This window comes from Raphanus sativus, chromosome 1, assembly GCF_000801105.2.
Source record: "Raphanus sativus cultivar WK10039 chromosome 1, ASM80110v3, whole genome shotgun sequence".
Lineage (NCBI taxonomy): Eukaryota > Viridiplantae > Streptophyta > Magnoliopsida > Brassicales > Brassicaceae > Raphanus > Raphanus sativus.
The window spans coordinates 1,137,657-1,156,092 of record NC_079511.1 but is presented as its reverse complement, the minus strand read 5'-3'; the positions used below and the strand labels follow the sequence as shown (position 1 = coordinate 1,156,092).

The following is an 18,436-nucleotide window of genomic DNA, read 5'->3' as shown; positions in this document are numbered from 1 at the left end:
AGAGACTTTCTATAATCGACGCGACTTCGATGAAGCTTCTTGTCTTGGATATAAAGACGTGGGGTACTTGTTATTATCACTGTATCTATATATGTGTGTGTTTTACTTTGTCTTGTTATTGATAATGGACCCGTCGACGTTAACGAAACTTTAAACATGCCAAAGAAGAATGTATTTGCATTTTACGTGTTGAGAGCAACTTACTGCTTTTGTCACATGCTGAAGTGCATATCTATAGGTTCCAATATATCGTCAAAATGGTAGATATTGCAACTTGCAAATTCTATTTTTCCGCTTTTTATTTTTTTATTAAAAGTAAAAAGTGACAAGCGCACACCACGTGTCAACCATTCCACGTATGTCCCACGAAAGAATCGACGTCAGATCCATCGTCACCACCGATCTTTAATTATGAACAGACGATGATGACATATACAGTGTGTAAAGTAATCTTTAAGGGTGACCCGAGAGATTTACCTTCTTCTTCTTCGTCCTCTGCTGCTGGTGAAATTGAGCACGATCTCTCTTTGATCCCTCTTGTGAACAACAATTCTGGAGGACTGAGTACAGAGACAGAGGTGGTAGGTTACTTCACAACCCTCCTTTTGTGTCTCTTTCCCTTTTTCTCAGGAGTCGTCTCGTTTGAACTGCAGAATCCACGTCAGATTAGTGGCTTTCTTAATTTGGAGGAAGAAACTCAGTTCGAGGATGAAATGAGCAGGGTTTTCAACACTCTGCCAACTGATGATTGGAACAGTTTGTTCAATAATGATGAGGAGGAACAGGGGAATATTATGTTTATGCAGGAGGATCGCAACGATTACAAACCTAAAAAGTCACTTACCGGTGATTCTGATAGTGATTCTGATTCCATATCAACAACTGTAAGCATCATTTTTTTTATTGTTACCATTTTCTAATCCTCTGTTTTCACGTTCCACCTCACAAAGCTTAAAGTCTTGTTCCATATGACAGTGTTCCATTAAAAGTTCGAGCACTTGTGTTAGTTTTGGTAGCTGCCAGAGTCCCATTGCTCAACTCAAGAGGTGAGCTTTTATTATTTCGCTTTCTCTGATACAAGCAATCCCTAACACTAGGCATGCTACTACTTTGCCATTACTCACAACATGTTGGCTTCTTCTTTGATATGTGATTCAAGGTGAGCAAGGCTCTGGGAACCAATACTGTTATATATCCGAGAAGAAGATGAGTCCTTGTGATGATAATGCAAAGGAAGTGAGATCGGAGGTAATCAAAAGCAAAAGAGCTGGTCTCATTTACAGGATGATACTAAGATTCACCAAGAAAATCAAGCTATGTTCTTGCGTCTCAAGAACATGATACACCAATCAATGAGATCAATTAAGAATGCCTTTTGTAATTTCCAAATATGAGTTGTGACTATCTTTTTTGTAACTTTTTCGTATTATAATGCATGTCCTAATCTTATATATAAAGGTGAATTTATTATAATAGATGGTTATAAAAGACAATTTTGATGTCATTTTGATTGAGACAACTAACAAATTTGTCAAACTATAACCATCAATCTCTCCCATATGGGCCAGCCTGAGAAATCCTCGCAACAAATATTTTAGAGTCAATATTATACTATCAAATCAAAAGTGCTTAGCTTTAGCATGTCAAGATTCTCTGTCTTCATCATGTTGATATTTAATGATAAGTCCGAACACCATTAGACTAATGTTTTTTTTTTTTGAAAAAACCATTAGACTAATGTTAAGTCGCTAACTTTTGTTCTTTTACAGATTTGTTTGGTTCGTTTACAATATCATTTGTATAACAAACACTTAAAACAATAATGATTTGAGTAAATACTTTAGTAATCGGACTAAATATAAATTCATATCCCACCTAGAGTATAAAAACCTCTACAATAGTAATATTTATATATGTGCATATCAGCACAGAAATTGCTGATGCTTTCACGGGACACAGTCTGATCAAGTCGTTGTTGGTGTTCTGACACATTCCTGACAGGGTTCTGTGCCACCATTATTGTTTGACGTATTTGTTTAATAAAACGACAAATGGCAAAGAAAGTGATTTCCTTAAAGCTGCCTACAGTTCGAGATTTCAATTGTGTTTAGTCCATTAAGGAGACCACCGGATTAACAAATGTATAAAAAAGTTATGCTTATCTCATTCCAAACAACAATAAAATTTTATTCTATTTTAGTTCTCACACAAAAACTTACTAAAAATTATACTATTTTAATATAAATAAATAATATTATTCACCACACTAAACACTATTCATTCTTATTAATAAAATATGAGCCAAATATATAACAATGAAGAAATTAATAGACATAACATAGGTGTGTATATTGCTTTTTTGCTTCTCTAATTTAATATTTATAGCACATGATCTATGCCTGTGCATATGATTAATATTACTGTAATAAATTAGAGAAGTCAGAAAACTTTGTATTGGTGTCTAATTAAATCCATGTGGATTGACTGACATCAACAGTAAATTATAAAAATATAGGTCATCCACAACGATGGTATTTCAAGGAGTGTCTAGAAAAATAGAGACTCTACAAAGAATTTTAAAGCTTTTTATGACACTTATCATTCTATTATTTAATCCAAATTTTATAGATTAAATTTAATAATGTAACTATATATCATTATTATATTAATGAGAGATTATCATAGGTGCTCTGAGATCCAGCTCAACGCTAGTGTCTCACTAATATATTGTGATTAAAAATTATAAAAATTAAAAAAAAACACGAAAGAAAAAGAGTAAAAGTATTTTTTTGTATCACTGTAGAGATATTTTACTCTTAGTATTAGAACCTCTTTTACCATTTGTCTTATTTTCTTGGTCAATTTACTTTTTAATTAAAATTATTAAAAGTTTTAGTTTTAAGATATTCGTTAGAGGCTTTAACCAACGTGGTTGTTCTTATGAGCATAATAAAATCTTAGGATAAAATACAATACAAAATAACTGAATTCACTATAGATGTAACCGGTGAAATTGTAGAATAGTAAAAGTAGATATATATATATATTTACATAGTAAATAGGAAGTAAAAAATTTAATATAATAAAGAGTAAATAAAATATTTAATTAAATATAGTTATATTTTTATGTGCTACTCTAAGTTTTTCTACTAAAAGTGTGATTAGTTATTTTGGAGTAAACGAAAATTAATTAAGAAAAAATAATAACGGGAGGAAAAACATGTGTCACATATCTAGTCACAAGTCACAACCTACGCAGGCAACCCAAATTCCCATACAAAGGAAAAAAGGAAAAAACAAATAAAATCATTTATAGGAGCCAGCTGCCAGTCCCTCCTTGCACATGTCGTCACACGCTGACGAAGTAGTATATGTTGTCCAGTCGGAATATGGAGTAGTAAACTAAAGGATAGAATTAAATTAAATATACGGTTTACGTTTTTTTATCAACATGCAAAAGTACAAGCCTTCGAACCTAAGCATATCTTATCTTACACGATTCAGTTTAATCTACAATTTTAGAAGAACCATCTCAAAATACAGCACTTAGATCATTTTCAATCTCATTTCATATTATCTTCCACAGTAAAATTTAGATTAAATTTTTCCGATTATATATATTATAATGAAATAAAAATAAAAATTTCTTGAAGTAAGGATTTTTATTTTTATTCTAAAAATGAACATGATTAAAGTGAAATCCAAACTATGTTTTTCTAAAAAAAAAAAAATCCAAACTATGTAATAGTATTATTTAAAATAATAATAATAATAATAATACAATGAATGAAGATAAGATATCTTTATTGGTAGAATAACGGACCAATCACGCCACCGGTAAACATTAACGGTTAATATATTTTATATAAATAAAACAATTCCTCCCTTCGTCTTCTTCCTTCTGAGTTCCTTCCATTTTAACTTACAGAAGGGCGACAATGGAGAAAGCTCTATTCTGATAATCTTTATATTTTTGAACTTCATATTCCTTAGTTAAACTCTCTTGGCTCCTTGGCAAAATGGAAAATCGGGTGGGGTTCAGATTCATTCCTACCGACGAGGAGATCGTAGACCATTACATCAGGCTCAAAAATCTAGGTGGTTCCACCAATAGCCATGTAGATGAAGCCATTAGTACAGTCGATATATGTAGCTTCGATCCTTGGGAGTTGCCTTGTTAGTGTCAAAAGACTTTCATTTCCCCACCCGAACTGTTGTATCGAACCTACTACTGTAATTAATTAGTTTTCTTTTTTTTTTGGTTTGCCAGGCAAGTCACGGAGGGAATCGAGAGATCAGGTTTGGTATTACTTCGGTCGGAAGGACAACAGAGGAGAGAGACAGAGCAGGAAAACCAAGTCTGGTTTTTGGAAGAAAACGGGTGTTACGATGGACATCTTCCGAAAGAGAGGAGATCGCGAGAAGATTGGTGAGAAAAGGGTTTTGGTGTATCACTTGAGCGGTTCCAAGTCTAAATCTGATTGGGTTATGCATGAATACATCGCTACCTTCTTGCCTCCTACTGTGAATCACAGGAAACTTGAAGGAGATGAAATATTTCTTTAACTCATTTTCATTCAACTTAAGAACTTTACAGGAGGAGATACATTATATATAGTAAAGGCATTGCTAACCCTAGTCTCCTCATTGACACGTGATGGCACATGAGCCAAGACAATCAAAACTGTTAAAGGTAAAGGAGTCGCGTGCTAGCTGTCCCATACTGCGAGCTGGCTTCTTGGTACGGTGATCACGACAGGGGATAGTACTGGTCTCTTGTCTTGCTAAAACAGGTAAAGACTCAACGGCTATTAAAGCTTCTTCAGAGGACTTCGTGACTGTTTCGATAGTGGGCCTCGTGACCTGAATCTGTGATTGAGTACTCGGCCCAACTGGTAATGTCGAAGTCTCTGGCTTGTCTAGAGTGTTTGAGACACTTAGACTGATACGCCCCCTCAAACTTGGGGAAGGAGGAAAGGAGACACCAAGTTTGCTTCGAAGTTTAAAGAAAGCATCTTGACCGAGAGACTTGGTGAACACATCAGCTAGTTGCAGAGATGCTGGGATGTGTTTGACTTCCAGAGCTTTCAGCGCCACCCTCTCACGAACATAGTGAAAGTCGACATCAAAATGTTTTGTTCGTTTGTGAAACATGGGATTGGCGGTCAAGCAAACGGCCGAGAGGTTATCACAGAGAAGGAGAGGAGTGCGCTGTTGGTGAAGTCCCATTATCTTGAGTAGATTCTGCAACCAAACCACCTCAGATGTAGCAAGAGACATAGTCCGATATTCAGCTTCAGTGGAGGACTTGGACACAGTATCATGGCGTTTTGCCGACCATGAAATAAGGTTAGATCCAAGGAGAGTGCAGAAACCTCCAGTGGACCTCCTTGTCTCTTTACATCCAGCCCAGTCGGAGTCACTGTAACACAACAGAGTAGAGTCTGTGTTTGCTTTAATGCTTACACCCATATCAACCGTTCCCTTGATATATCGCAAGATGCGCTTCAATAGATTGTAGTCAGACTGAGTTGGAGCATGCATGCGTTGACAGATGAAGTTGACTGAGAATTGAATGTCTGGCCTGGTGAGAGTGAGGTATTGAAGTTTGCCAGCCAAACAACGGAAATGAGATGGATCAGCAAACGCTTCATCCTGACCCGGTACCTTATCAAGCTTCAAAGGGAGAGGTGTGGGCATGGGCGCGCAGTCACTCATTCCAGCAGTGACTAGCAGTTCTCGAACATACTTAGACTGATTGAGAAACAATCCATCTTCAAGGTGATGAACCTGAATCCCTAAGAAGTAATGGACATCACCCATGTCCTTCATCCGAAACTCTTTACTCAGTTGTTGCAGAAGATGATGCAGAAGAGTTGCATTGTTACCGGTCAGAATCATATCGTCCACATACAGAAGAAGGTAGATGACAGAGGATCCTTTATGATAGATAAACAGAGACGGATCCGGGAAGCTACATTGAAACCCAAAATCCAGAAGAAAAGAGCTGAACTTGTCGAACCATGCTCGAGGGGCCTGCTTGAGCCCATAAATAGCTTTCTTAAGACGCCAAACGTGATCAGGATTGGCTTGATCAACAAAACCTTTAGGTTGAGTCATATATACTGTTTCCTTCAAGTCCCCGTGGAGAAAAGCATTTTGAACATCAAGTTGCTTGAGAGGCCATTTCTTTGTGACAGCAACATGAAGTACAGTTCGAATGGTGGCTGTGCGAACCACCGGACTAAACGTTTCATAATAATCGAGACCCTCTTCTTGTTCATTGCCACGAGCCACAAGGCGAGCACGGAGTTTCAGTACATTTCCTTCAGCATCAAGTTTCTTCTTGTAGATCCACTGAGAACTGAGAGGATGTTGATCTTCGCTTGGAGGGACGAGTTCAAAAGTCTCAGTTTCTTTCATGTTATCAATTTCTGTTCCCATTGCTCCATTCCAGCCAGGATGGTTCAAAGCAGCTTTTAAGGACTTAGGTTCTGCAAACTCATCTTTGACTGTGAATAAGGCGTATTTCGGATTAGGCTTAATGATTCCAGCTCGTGCACGAGTTGTCATTTGATGCACCGGAGGAGCATATTGAGGTTGAGCCACTACTGGAGGAAGGTGTCCTTCAGCATCACCAACTAGATTGTCATTGAGAGGAGGGGGAGATGGTGGTGGCAACGGAGAGAGCACACCGGTATCAACAGGTGGAACAGGAGCTGCAGCAGGTGGAGTGACGGGAGGAACACGTCTGGAGGGAACCTCATCTTCAATAGGAGAAGAGACTGTATCCTCTGGAGTAGGAGGAGGAGACAGTAGAGACGCAGCTCGCCAAGCATTCAACAAAGCAGACTGACTTGACTTGTGAAAACCGCTGTAGACATCAGCAAAGGGAAAGGAGCCTTCATCGAACAGGACGTGTCTACTGATGAAGACCTTCCCAGTGGGAGGGTAGAAGCACCGATAACCTTTGTATTTCTCATTGTACCCAACAAACACACAGACTAACGAACGAGGATCAAGTTTATTATGCATGTATGGGCGCAGAGACGGGAAGCACTTGCAACCAAAGACTCGTAGAGCAGAGTACAGAGGTGCTCTGTTATGGATCATCTCATACGGACTCTTTCGATCCGGTAGAACTGACGAGGGTAAGAGATTGATCAGAAAGGTGGCAGTGAAGAACGCCTCAACCCACAGATGTTGAGGAACACGCCCATGAAATAACATCGTCAAGCCTAACTCTGTGAGATGACGATGTTTGCGTTCAGACAAACCATTCTGCTGCTGCGTATGAGGACAAGAAATGAATTGTCGAATGCCGGAAGCCGCAAGATGACTGAGAAACGCTTTACTGATAAATTCACCACCACCGTCACACTGAAACTGTTTTATTTTTCTCTGAAGTTGATTTTCGACCATTTGTTGAAACCGAACAAACACAGAGAAAAATTCAGACTTGAGTTTCAAAGGAAAGAACCACGTAAAGCGAGAATAATTATCTATAAAGATCACGTAGTACTTAAACCCTTGTGAAGACACAACAGGACTAGGCCCCCACAAGTCACAATGAATCCTCTCAAGAGGATGATTCGATACAAAATCAGAAGATAAAAACGGAAGTTGACAACTCTTCCCTACTTGACAAGCATCGCAGAGAGACTGAACGCTTGACTTATTAAAGACTATGGCTTTATTTCTTGACAGCAACTGAAGAACCTCCATGTTGGGATGGCCAAGCCGCAAATGCCAAATCCCTTCATTTGTTGCTCGCTGTCTAAGCGAATAGAAAGCTTGAAACTTGGAGTTCTTCAGTAAGTAAAGGTCTTTATGTCTTTGACCCCTGGTGAGCACCTGCTTTGTCACCTTGTCCTTAATAAACACAGATTCAGAGTCAAAAGTGACCTCACACGGATAATCTGAAGTGAGTTTGGACACTGATAATAAGGACTTTGTTATATCAGGGCATACAAGTACATCATTCAAACGTAGAGTACCTTGAGGAAGCTGAAGTGCAATGGAGCCGACATGTGTGATAGGCAGGTAGTCACCATTGCCAACAATCACCTGATCATTACCGAGATAGGCTTCTGCAGACTGAAGTTGGGAGGGATCGTTGGTGATGTGAGCAGAGGCAGCAGAGTCAGGATACCACTCTTGTCCTGACTGATGCGGTTGAGAAGGTTGAGAAGACAACTTCATGGCAGCTAGAGCGTTGTGAACTGTATCAGGAGTCTGAAAGTCTTGATCAAACCGATTGTAACACTTTACAGCAGTGTGTCCAACTCGCCCACAGATTTGACAGGTAGGACGAGAAGAGGAGTTAGAGCCGGAGAACTGCTGAGTAAAACCTCTTCCTCTCGTAGAGTAAGTACCACCTCGACCTCTGTTTCCTCTGTTGTTGTAGTACCCTCTTCCTCTGTTAGAGTAACCACGCTGAGTGTTGAAAGCCAAGTGTGGTGAGACCTCTGGTGGTTGAGAGTGAATCTGAAGTTTCTCATCAAAGTTTATGAGTTTGAAAACTGCATCTTCAAAGTTCATCTCAGGAACCGAGTCCATAGAGTGCTCGATGACAGTACTAATGGACTCATATTCCTTACCCAAACCATTTAGAGCCCCATAAATCATCTCAGCATCAGATATTGGACACCCAATAGAGTCAAGTTGGTCACACACACCTTTGACTTCACCAAGATACTCTGTCATCGACTTTTGGTTCTTCTTCAGACTTTGCAGCTTTCGTTGTAGATCCAGTTTGCGTGTGGCTGAGACTCGGTTATACTTCTTCCCGAGGCTAAACCACACTTCCTGAGCCGTGTTCAGACCATAAACAGAGCGAAGAGCTTCTTCAGACAGAGAGCCAAACAACCAAGCCATAACAAGTTGATCTTTTCGGATCCAAGTTACAAACTCAGGGTTGGCTTGTTCTGTAACCGTATCTCCATCACGAACAGAGACAGTGGGTAGAGGACGAGGAGTGGTTCCATTGACAAAGCCCAAAAGGGACTGACTTGAAAGAAAAGATTCAAACTGAGTTTTCCATAAGAGGTAATTTGTGGAAGAAAGTTTCAAGGTTACGCAATGAGAGATGCTCAAGGTAGGAGCAGTAAACGCATCCTGAGGTTCAGCCATGGATCGACTAGTGCTCTGATACCATGTGAATCACAGGAAACTTGAAGGAGATGAAATATTTCTTTAACTCATTTTCATTCAACTTGAGAACTTTACAGGAGGAGATACATTATATATAGTAAAGGCATTGCTAACCCTAGTCTCCTCATTGACACGTGATGGCACATGAGCCAAGACAATCAAAACTGTTAAAGGTAAAGGAGTCGCGTGCTAGCTGTCCCATACTGCGAGCTGGCTTCTTGGTACGGTGATCACGACAGGGGATAGTACTGGTCTCTTGTCTTGCTAAAACAGGTAAAGACTCAACGGCTATTAAAGCTTCTTCAGAGGACTTCGTGACTGTTTCGATAGTGGGCCTCGTGACCTGAATCTGTGATTGAGTACTCGGCCCAACTGGTAATGTCGAAGTCTCTGGCTTGTCTAGAGTGTTTGAGACACTTAGACTGATACCTACTACTGATCAGGTTAGTTTTTTTTTTTTGAAAGAATTCAAATTCTCGAATTAACCTTTGTGCTACAGCGGATGGATTAAAAATGAATGAAGTTTTAATTAACCTGATCAGGTTAATTTAAAGTTTTAATTGGCTTTTGTGTTGCTTATTATGGTGATTGATTATTTTTTTGGTGGGGGGGGGGGGGGGGGGGGGTTTGTACAGATGACGTCATATACTGTGTGCAAAGTAATGTTTAAGGGTGACCCCAGTGATTTGGCCTTCTACTTCTTCCTCTTCTGGTGGTGAAGTTGAGCATATGAACAATTCTGGTGGATCTGAGGTGGTGGGTCTCTCCTCTATCTCCTTTCTCTTCTTTTGTTTCGGTCAAAGTCATAGAGAATCTGACAACGACTTCGTTTTGTTTTTCAGGGATTAGAGAATCCACGTCACTTTACTGGTTTGCTCGATGCGGAGAAAGAAACTCAGATCGGTGATGCTATTCGCAGGGCCATATTCGACAATGTTTCAACTCATGATTTGAACGCTTTGCTCAATTTTCAAAATGATGATGATGAGCTTGTTAATCGTTTGTTTATGCAAGAGGATCGCAATGATTACAGACCTAAAATGTCATTGACGGTTTCATTAGCGATGATGATGATGATGATGATGATAGTGATTCTGATTTGATATCTGCTACAACAACAACAGTGAGCTTAGTTTTACTATGTTAATCCTCTGTTTTCAGGTTGTGCCTTCAAAAGACAAACGTTTTGACTGTGATAGGGTTCCATCCAAACTTCGAGCAGTACTTATGATAGTTTTGGTAGCTCAAATCGTCGTATAGACCAAATCACAGACCTAAAAAACTCTCCCAGCTCAACAACTAAGCTAATGTCACCAACTCAAGTGGTGAGCCTTATTCTCTCTCTTTCTTTGAGACCTGACAGTCCCTTAATGCTAATCATCATGCTAACATGTTTCGCTTCTAATTTGATATGCTTCATCAAGGTGAGCAAACCTCTAGAAACCAGTCTTGATACATCCAAGGAGACCAAGAATCATTATGAAGATGTACAAGGGACTGAGATGGCAAAGTGTGAAATGGATGAGAAGGTCATCAACAACAAAAGAGCTGGTTTCTTTTACAGGAAAATTCAAACCTGCATCAAGAAAATTCTGCTATGCTCTTCTATCCCCCTAAGAACATGATAATTAGTTAATAAATGAGATCAATAAGTACTTTTAGTATTTTCCAAATCTGCAAAAGTTCTATGTTATGTCTTATCTTGTTTTGTGACTTTTTGGTATTGTGTGTCCTAATGTATATAAATAAAGGCCAGTTTGTGATAACAAGTGGCATGAAAAGATAAAGTTGTCAAATTCTCTGGGACGTAGCATCAGCCTGTACCCAAACGATCCTACCTAACCCTTACAAGATACATCAGATTCAAGAATGTAGATAAAGATTAATGTCGAGTCAAAATACACTATACGTATACCATGTTGTCAAGTTGATGTTCAAGTCCAAAGCCCACTAGATGTAACGCTAACTTTTATTTTGTCCTCAGTATTTACAGCGTCATTCGTAAACAAATATTTGAAACACAATTCATTTCACTATCTTGTTAAATAATTTAGGTAGATAATTAAGCTTGTCGATATGAAAATCTAATTCACCATACTATATCGGTTTTATATAATTTAATCAAACATTGAAGCTGTGTATAAAAATATCAATTTCACTAATGTCTGCATTAAATGTATGTAAGGGCATCTCCAACCCCACTTTATAATTTACTCCAAATTAAAAAACGGAATTGAAAATAGTGTGGAACATGAAGTCATGACCAAAAAATAAAAGCATTACTCCATAAATAGAGTAATGCTTTTATTTTTTGGTCATCACTCCATTTTCAGTTCATTTTCAACTCTATTTCTCAATTTGGAGTAAATTATATAGTGGGGTTGGAGATACTCTAAGCATGCACCTACTTTTTTGAAGTATTGTGGAAAATTGAATATAGGAATATGCTTTTTTCGTATGTATCCAACATTATTTGCGCTAATAAACAATTGAGTTTGTGACTAGAGAATTTGTTAGATGAAAAAGGTTGTATCATTTCGCTTTTAGTACTCGTTTTTACAGTATATGACAAAGAAATGGTCCACTACTCCTTTTGACCATCATCAATCTCTAGTTAGTCCTACCTAAACCTTTAATTCTTGTTCCAATTTGTCTTTCTTATATCTATGATTTCTACGAAATTTCTTGTTTTTTGTCAGAGAAATTTCTTACTTGTTATGTATCCATGTTTTTATTTTGACATAATTAATGGACTATTAAGGTTAAACGGATCATTCATCATTTTCTAAATAGGTCAGCAAATGAGAAGACAAGCTCAAGAATGAAGATACTTTCATACTCTCTTGGTAGTAGTTACTACTACTGTCAGTCTGTCACATGATAATTGCAGTATTTATATGGAAAATAAACGTCACTCTGTGTCATATCAAAATCTAAAATGTCACTGGACAGGCCTTCAACTGGAAAATCCTATTTGCCCTCTTTTCTTATTGATAGTAACGTAGTCTTCTTTTCTTTCAAGCATTTCAACATCACAAGGTAAAGAGACTTGTTGGGGCAAGTTATTTTCTTATTCCTCTAGTTTGGCGGGAGAGATTTTATTTAAAGAATTTAGGAACAGTGCAAATCTACCTCAAATTCTAGTTTGCAACCTACCACTTTTATTTATTATAATATATCTGTGGGAGATCGTGAAATTAAACTCCTCCAATATCAATAACGCCAAAAGAAAAGGGTCCAATACAAAAAGAGAACGAAAGTAGAAAAGATCCAAAGATTCCAAATGATGGCCGCTTTTTGGTTTCCAAGTCCTCGAAGCAGCTGAAACTGACCCTTTGTTGAGAAGTAAGAGCGGCGCGTGTAGTCTATACTTCCACGTGTTCCAATCAGTTAACATATTTAGATTTGGTCGGTGTTGGGAGGTGGAAACGTTACGGGCCCCATCACTGTCACTGCCTTGCTGTTCCAATATTCCCCTATTTCCAAATGCTGCGGAAAATATATAAATTAATCTTTTTGTAACATAATTAATTATTTTCATTATTTTACCCTATAGTATTTTATTTCATTTTTCTATACCAATAAAATAAGAAAGCCATTTTTTCCTCAAAGTTGTGTCACTCACTTTCGAGTTTGCCACGGTGTCGTGTCCGTACACGTGTCCATTTTCTCCGCATGGGAAACCGCTGGATTCACCTTGTTCCCATGACTTTCAAATATACACACACAAAACAATCAATTGAATTAGTATGAAATTTTCTCGTAATATAAGTTTTTCTTTTAACAACCATAAATTTGAAAAAGTACGAAGACATGACTCATATTCAACCAAGCATTTGCTTCAGAAAATAAAATTATTATCCTAAGTTTGATAAATCGGATAAACTTATTATCATAATATATAGTTATGAAAGACGAATATCTTTTTTAATAAATCGGATAACCTTTTGAAACAAAACCCACAATAATTATGAAACCTACTACAATGCAACTACGCAAGTTTTCACTCTCAGTAGTTTAAACATATGGAGTGAACATATAATACATAATCTTGAGAAACTTCATGTCAGATATTTGCAAACTGCGAATATTCTAAAATACACAATGGACTCGTGTTCTCACTTTTCAAGTGCTCACAGCTTGATTGTCCCAAAAGAAACAAATCAAGAAATCATAAAAATACCACGCGAGCTCGTGGGATCTTTGGTTGTAACTGAAGAATTCTCATTTAGCAAAATAATTTTCGTACGTACATGCGTTGTATCGGCGAAACTTCCCCAGTGATTATTGTCGAACTGATAAGAGTGGTCAAGCCACCTACAGCTGTCGATTTCTGGGATTAGCTCTTCTAAGTCATTACAATAGTCACCACCATAATCTTCGACAGGGTCCTTGTTGTGCGTCAACATCTAAAATTATCATACAATCATCTAAGCCAATTAAATCTATTCATATCAAACCAAAATCGTACTGAAAAGGTCATATGAATACTAATTCGTAGGTGAAATAATCTGATTTGATTGGTCCTATACTTTTTTCTACCTAAATAATTGTTATGTTAAAGAAATACATCTTGCTAAGATATTAGTCTCATACTGAAACCGTACAAAAAAGATATACACATAGTTTCTATATTTTTTAAAGTTAACTGTGAACTAATTTAAATCGCTTTTACCTACTTTAAATACATATACCAACAACTTATATATATGAAAAAATTGTTCCCATGTTATGTAAAGTACCTGGGGGTGATTAAGCATAGGATCTGCAATGATAGTGGGAGATAGATCTATCACCGCAGGGGAAGCATCTACGGCGACGCCACGCAGTGATCTTGTCTTTTTCTTGAGTTTGCAGAGAACAAATGCGTCCTTCACATAATTCATAGATAGTCACTAATTAACGCTTCAGTTCATATATATATAATTGGGGTCACAAATTTATATTTTGATCTCATTTATAAAGTTACTATTAACAGAATTTAAAGTGGAAAATGAGAAGGGTTGCAGTTTTAATATCGCTTTTGGTCCTTTAATTACTACCTTATTGGGGTGGTGGAGAAAGGAATGAAATTCATGGATGATCCAAGTGAACTTGTGTTGTTGGGTTGTGGTGGATAGTAGAGTAGTTGATCTTCTGTTTTTGTTTTCTTGGAACACAAGAAACTTCTTTAAACCGACAGGGTTACCATCAGTGTCCTTAATCGTACAGCTATTCCCCGTTATCTTCCAGTGTCCTGTCTTTGATGCCCTCTTCCTCCGGTTGAGTTTTCCGAACTTCTCTACCGGCGATATAAAGTACCAAGTGTGACTCGATTCTATCTTCGCCAACCCTTTTCAAATAACACATAAACATGAATAAGTGATGTTAAATTCTTAATATGAAAATTTAGGGTTTATGATTTTAATTAGGGTTTAAACATAACCCACCGGGTAAATCTGCTGGTTCATGGTGACATATGTTGACCTCGTTTATTTGTTTCCCTGAGGATCATCATTTTCTGTGATCTTGTTATTCAAGTAGTAGTTAATGAGCTCATCTTCGGGTGGGTTAAATGTGTACCTATTCATCTCTATTAACCAAGACACTTAGTTTGTTATGACACAGGTGAAAACGATGGGCTACAAATCGAATTTGTAGAAAGCCACAAAAGAAAATGAGATTCTGTTATTAGAGTTTTGATGATATCTAAGAACTAAGGAAAAATAAGAGAGGAGTTCAACTGATGGAGCAAGGCTTAACTTAAATAGGAGTGTTCGCCGGTAAAGATGTTTACTTATATTTAATTTGTTAAGGACCTAAATGTTATAAGAAAAAATCCACAGACATGAACAAGGGTTAACTAAAACACTGAACCAAAGAGAAAACGACAAAAAAGCATATGAGAAGGCATGGCACTATGCTATAGTTTAGTTTAATTTTCGTCAAATAAACGTTATATAATAACACGAAATGTACGGCAACAAGACCTCGCCGACACAGAGTTCTTTGTTTTTCTATTAACTGACAAAGAAAGAGTGTTTTCTTTTACTTTAAGAAATCAAAGTAATTTTAACTTAAGACAGCGAAGAGCTACCCTTTTCTTAAGACAAAGAAGGGTTTTCAAGATCTATTATGTCTCAATATTAACCGACTTGCAATTTATACGACAAGTCCATAGATAAGAAAAATCAAATATGACCCATTCCTAAGATTTCTAATGAAAAGGAAAACAAAAATACTCTAAAACATAAACACGACTCCATCTACCACTAACAGGTCTAGTAACTAGTATATCTGGCAAAAGAAAAACATGTCACTAACCCACGCTAACTGAATAAAAAAATTGTAATGCTAAAATATGTAGAAAAAGCCTGATTTTCTTTTGATAACCCTACCACAAAGATAGCACCATGTGGGTGCCACATTCAAGCTGCTGAAAGCATAATTCCAAACTGAAAAGAGATCACATGTGAGTGTAAACCACATGAAATCTTGAACTTAGTTTTCGAAAAGAAAATTTGTCAGTTAATATAGTATCATTATCGGATCTAATAAAACTGAAACATTTTATTTGGACGGTCTTCAGAGATTTTGCTTTTCTGAAACCTAAAATTTTCCACATTAAATTATTAAATAATGTAAAAGGAAAGACCAATAATTCGCGCTGAAAATGTAGTCACCTTTTTTTTGCTTTACATGTCACTAGAACTTTTCTTTTGTCGACCCACTAGGACTTATATACGCACTAAAATACTTGCTTCGAGTCGAACGAACAGATATTTTAAAGTTAACTAGATTTTGACCCGCGCTTTTAAAGCGCGGGTTTATTTTCCTTTATTTTTTTTTTTAAATTGACAAATATTTAATAAATGTCATATTTTCATATATTTGTTTTTTATATAAAAAACTTAAGCTTTTTATCTTTCTTTATCGTGTTTCCTTTTAAATGAGTATAGGCCTGATCACAATATCCGGACCCGAAGAACCAACCCAAAACCGACCCAAAAATCAGGGTCCCAAACCCGATCAGACCCGGGGTAAATATCCGAATGAATTCTAAATTGCTATATCCGAAGAACCGATCCGAACCCGATCCGAACCGAGAACCAAATGAGTACCCGAAGATACCCGAAATGTGAATATATATCTAAAAATATATGTTATAATTATATTTATAATTATTTAATATTTGAAATTAATATCATAAGTTAACTATAGTAGTCATTTTAGTATTTTTGAGTATTTTTGGATAAAATATGATAGTTTGGATAAAAGTTTACCCAAAAAAATGTATAGAATGGATATTTTTGGTTACTTTTGAGTAATTTGGATACAAAAATTTGAACTGAATCGAATACTTTGGTTATTCTGAGTATAAATAACCGAACCCGTTTTAGATATTTTGGTTATTTGGTTATTTTTCAGGTTCTTGTGCATGAGAACCGAACCCACCCGGACCCGGAAAGATCTGACTCGAACCCGATCCGAAAAAAATAAAAATTGAATCTGATTTGTTAATCGGCCCAAATGGCCCAAAAGATATGATATGGGCAATGGGCTGGATTTTAAAAAAGTGACCCAATATAGATGTGTTATTAATATTACTTGATTGCCCTTAATGAAATATGCAATGTTATTAAAAAAAGGGTATTTTTAGTAAAAAATCCAATAGGATCCTGCTTTAATAGTATAGATTATACAGTTACGCCATATGCATTTCAGAAATTATTTTTAAAATTTATTCTTAAAATTTGCAACATATTATATTTTCTTAATAGTTACATAATATGATTAGTTAGGAATATTTGTATCCAAAAAATCCAACTCGGAATCAACCCAAAAATCAAAATCTTATATTCTATTAGATTTGGTCTATGTACTCGAATGATTCTTAAGGTGTTATATCCGAAAACCAATATCAAATCTAATCTCAACTGAAAAGCGAACAGTTTTTTTAAAAAATGTTTGAAAATATAATTTTTAATATGTTATGTTTATATATATATATATATATATATATATGTTAATGAGTTAATATGGTCCTCATTAAATTGAAATAAAATCAATTTTAATAATTTTTTAATCGAATAATTTATTTAAAACCTGTTAAACTGAAACCCGTTGAATATATTTTTATAAATACATTTCCATAATAGTATCAAATACACATTAAAATATACTTAGAATTTAAATTATATATTGATCATGTAATTAGGTATCAAATACAAAATGACAGAAACCTTTAAATATAGATAGGAGAAAAAATGGTGGTTACATCTGCAATAAAATGTTTATATTTAATTAGATGCAAACATGCAGTAGTGTGATTATCACGCTGAAGTAAACATAATTTGATTCTTTTAGTTCGATTGCCCGGCCCGATTATTACGCTCAAGTGGTGGTTACATCTGAATTATGCAGTTAATATTTTTGAAGTATATATGGTTGAGAATATTTAATTAGACACAACCTATTATCAATGGGGCATACTTCAACTTTAATAGTATTGATTATCACTTTTTTCTTGATCAAAGTTAATTATCACTTTCTTTAGCAAATAAACGTAATTATAACTCAGGATTCACTTTGTTCCTTTTCTCTCTTTATGGCGGCGTCTCACGCCATTACTTATACTAGAGATTTTTCCCGGGCTACGCCCGGGTTAGACAAATATAAATGTATTTAATAAAATAATTTACATATATTACATCTATTGATATAATATATAAATGATGTATTGAATTATAAATGAGTAAAACTGACAATTTATCATTTTTACTATCTAAAAACACATATAGAAAGATCAGAAAATGTGAAATGAATAAATAATAGTTAAAATATCTAAGTTATGATCAAAAAATAATATATTGGATTATCATGAAAACAAATTATTAGTCATAGGTAAAGTCCATCTAATTACGATAGAAATGAATTATGTATTACACATGTAAAATCTGAGAACGTACAACATCACTATTCTAACATAGTAGATATTCAAAGATTTTTTTTTTTTTTGCTTGAAATCAGTGAGCTTGCACTACATCAATATGAGTGCTTTTGGTAGAAATATAAAGATGTGAATCAATATGAGTTGATGACACTTACAATAATGTTTTCATGACTGCTACCAATTGTAGAACAATCCTCTAAAAATCACCAAAAAAGCCTCAAAAGTTTACATCAACATTTATTTAATGCTAAATTTGAAGTGTTTATAAAATTTAAAACTATTAATTTTTTCTTTAATTTTTTTTTGTTTAAATTTTAGTTTACTCAAACCATATTTTGTTTAAATTTTAGT

The 18,436-nt window shown here is 35.9% G+C and overlaps 2 protein-coding genes, 1 long non-coding RNA gene and 1 pseudogene across 4 annotated transcripts; 3 read left to right on the top strand and 1 right to left on the bottom strand.

The window, feature by feature from the left end:
* The first annotated feature begins 410 nt into the window (after nt 1-410).
* Nucleotides 411-1,467, top strand: LOC108853480 (NAC domain-containing protein 4-like). Of its 2 annotated transcripts, none has more exons than XM_057003082.1 (4): nt 411-578; nt 654-884; nt 976-1,046; nt 1,160-1,467. In XM_057003082.1, the coding sequence occupies exons 1-4, from the start codon at nt 423-425 to the stop codon at nt 1,161-1,163; spliced, it is 462 nt and encodes a 153-aa protein (XP_056859062.1). In that variant the 5' UTR covers nt 411-422; the 3' UTR covers nt 1,164-1,467. The 2 variants fall into 2 exon arrangements, with proteins under 2 accessions (XP_056859062.1, XP_018482397.1); XM_018626895.2 differs by having other exon boundaries at nt 411-581.
* Nucleotides 1,468-3,916: 2,449 nt separating this feature from the next.
* LOC130494905 (NAC domain-containing protein 5-like) lies at nt 3,917-4,566 on the top strand. Its single transcript, XM_056985739.1, has 2 exons — nt 3,917-4,176; nt 4,271-4,566. Exons 1-2 carry the CDS (start codon nt 4,020-4,022, stop codon nt 4,564-4,566), a joined length of 453 nt encoding a protein of 150 aa, XP_056841719.1. The 5' UTR covers nt 3,917-4,019.
* Nucleotides 4,567-9,785: 5,219 nt separating this feature from the next.
* On the top strand, nt 9,786-10,917 carry LOC108846979 (uncharacterized). Its single transcript, XR_008942668.1, has 3 exons — nt 9,786-9,909; nt 9,996-10,478; nt 10,578-10,917. It is a non-coding gene; the product is annotated as an uncharacterized LOC108846979 (long non-coding RNA).
* A 1,635-nt stretch (nt 10,918-12,552) lies between these two features.
* On the bottom strand, nt 12,553-14,812 carry LOC108836896 (NAC domain-containing protein 69-like; annotated as a pseudogene).
* Nucleotides 14,813-18,436: the final 3,624 nt, after the last annotated feature.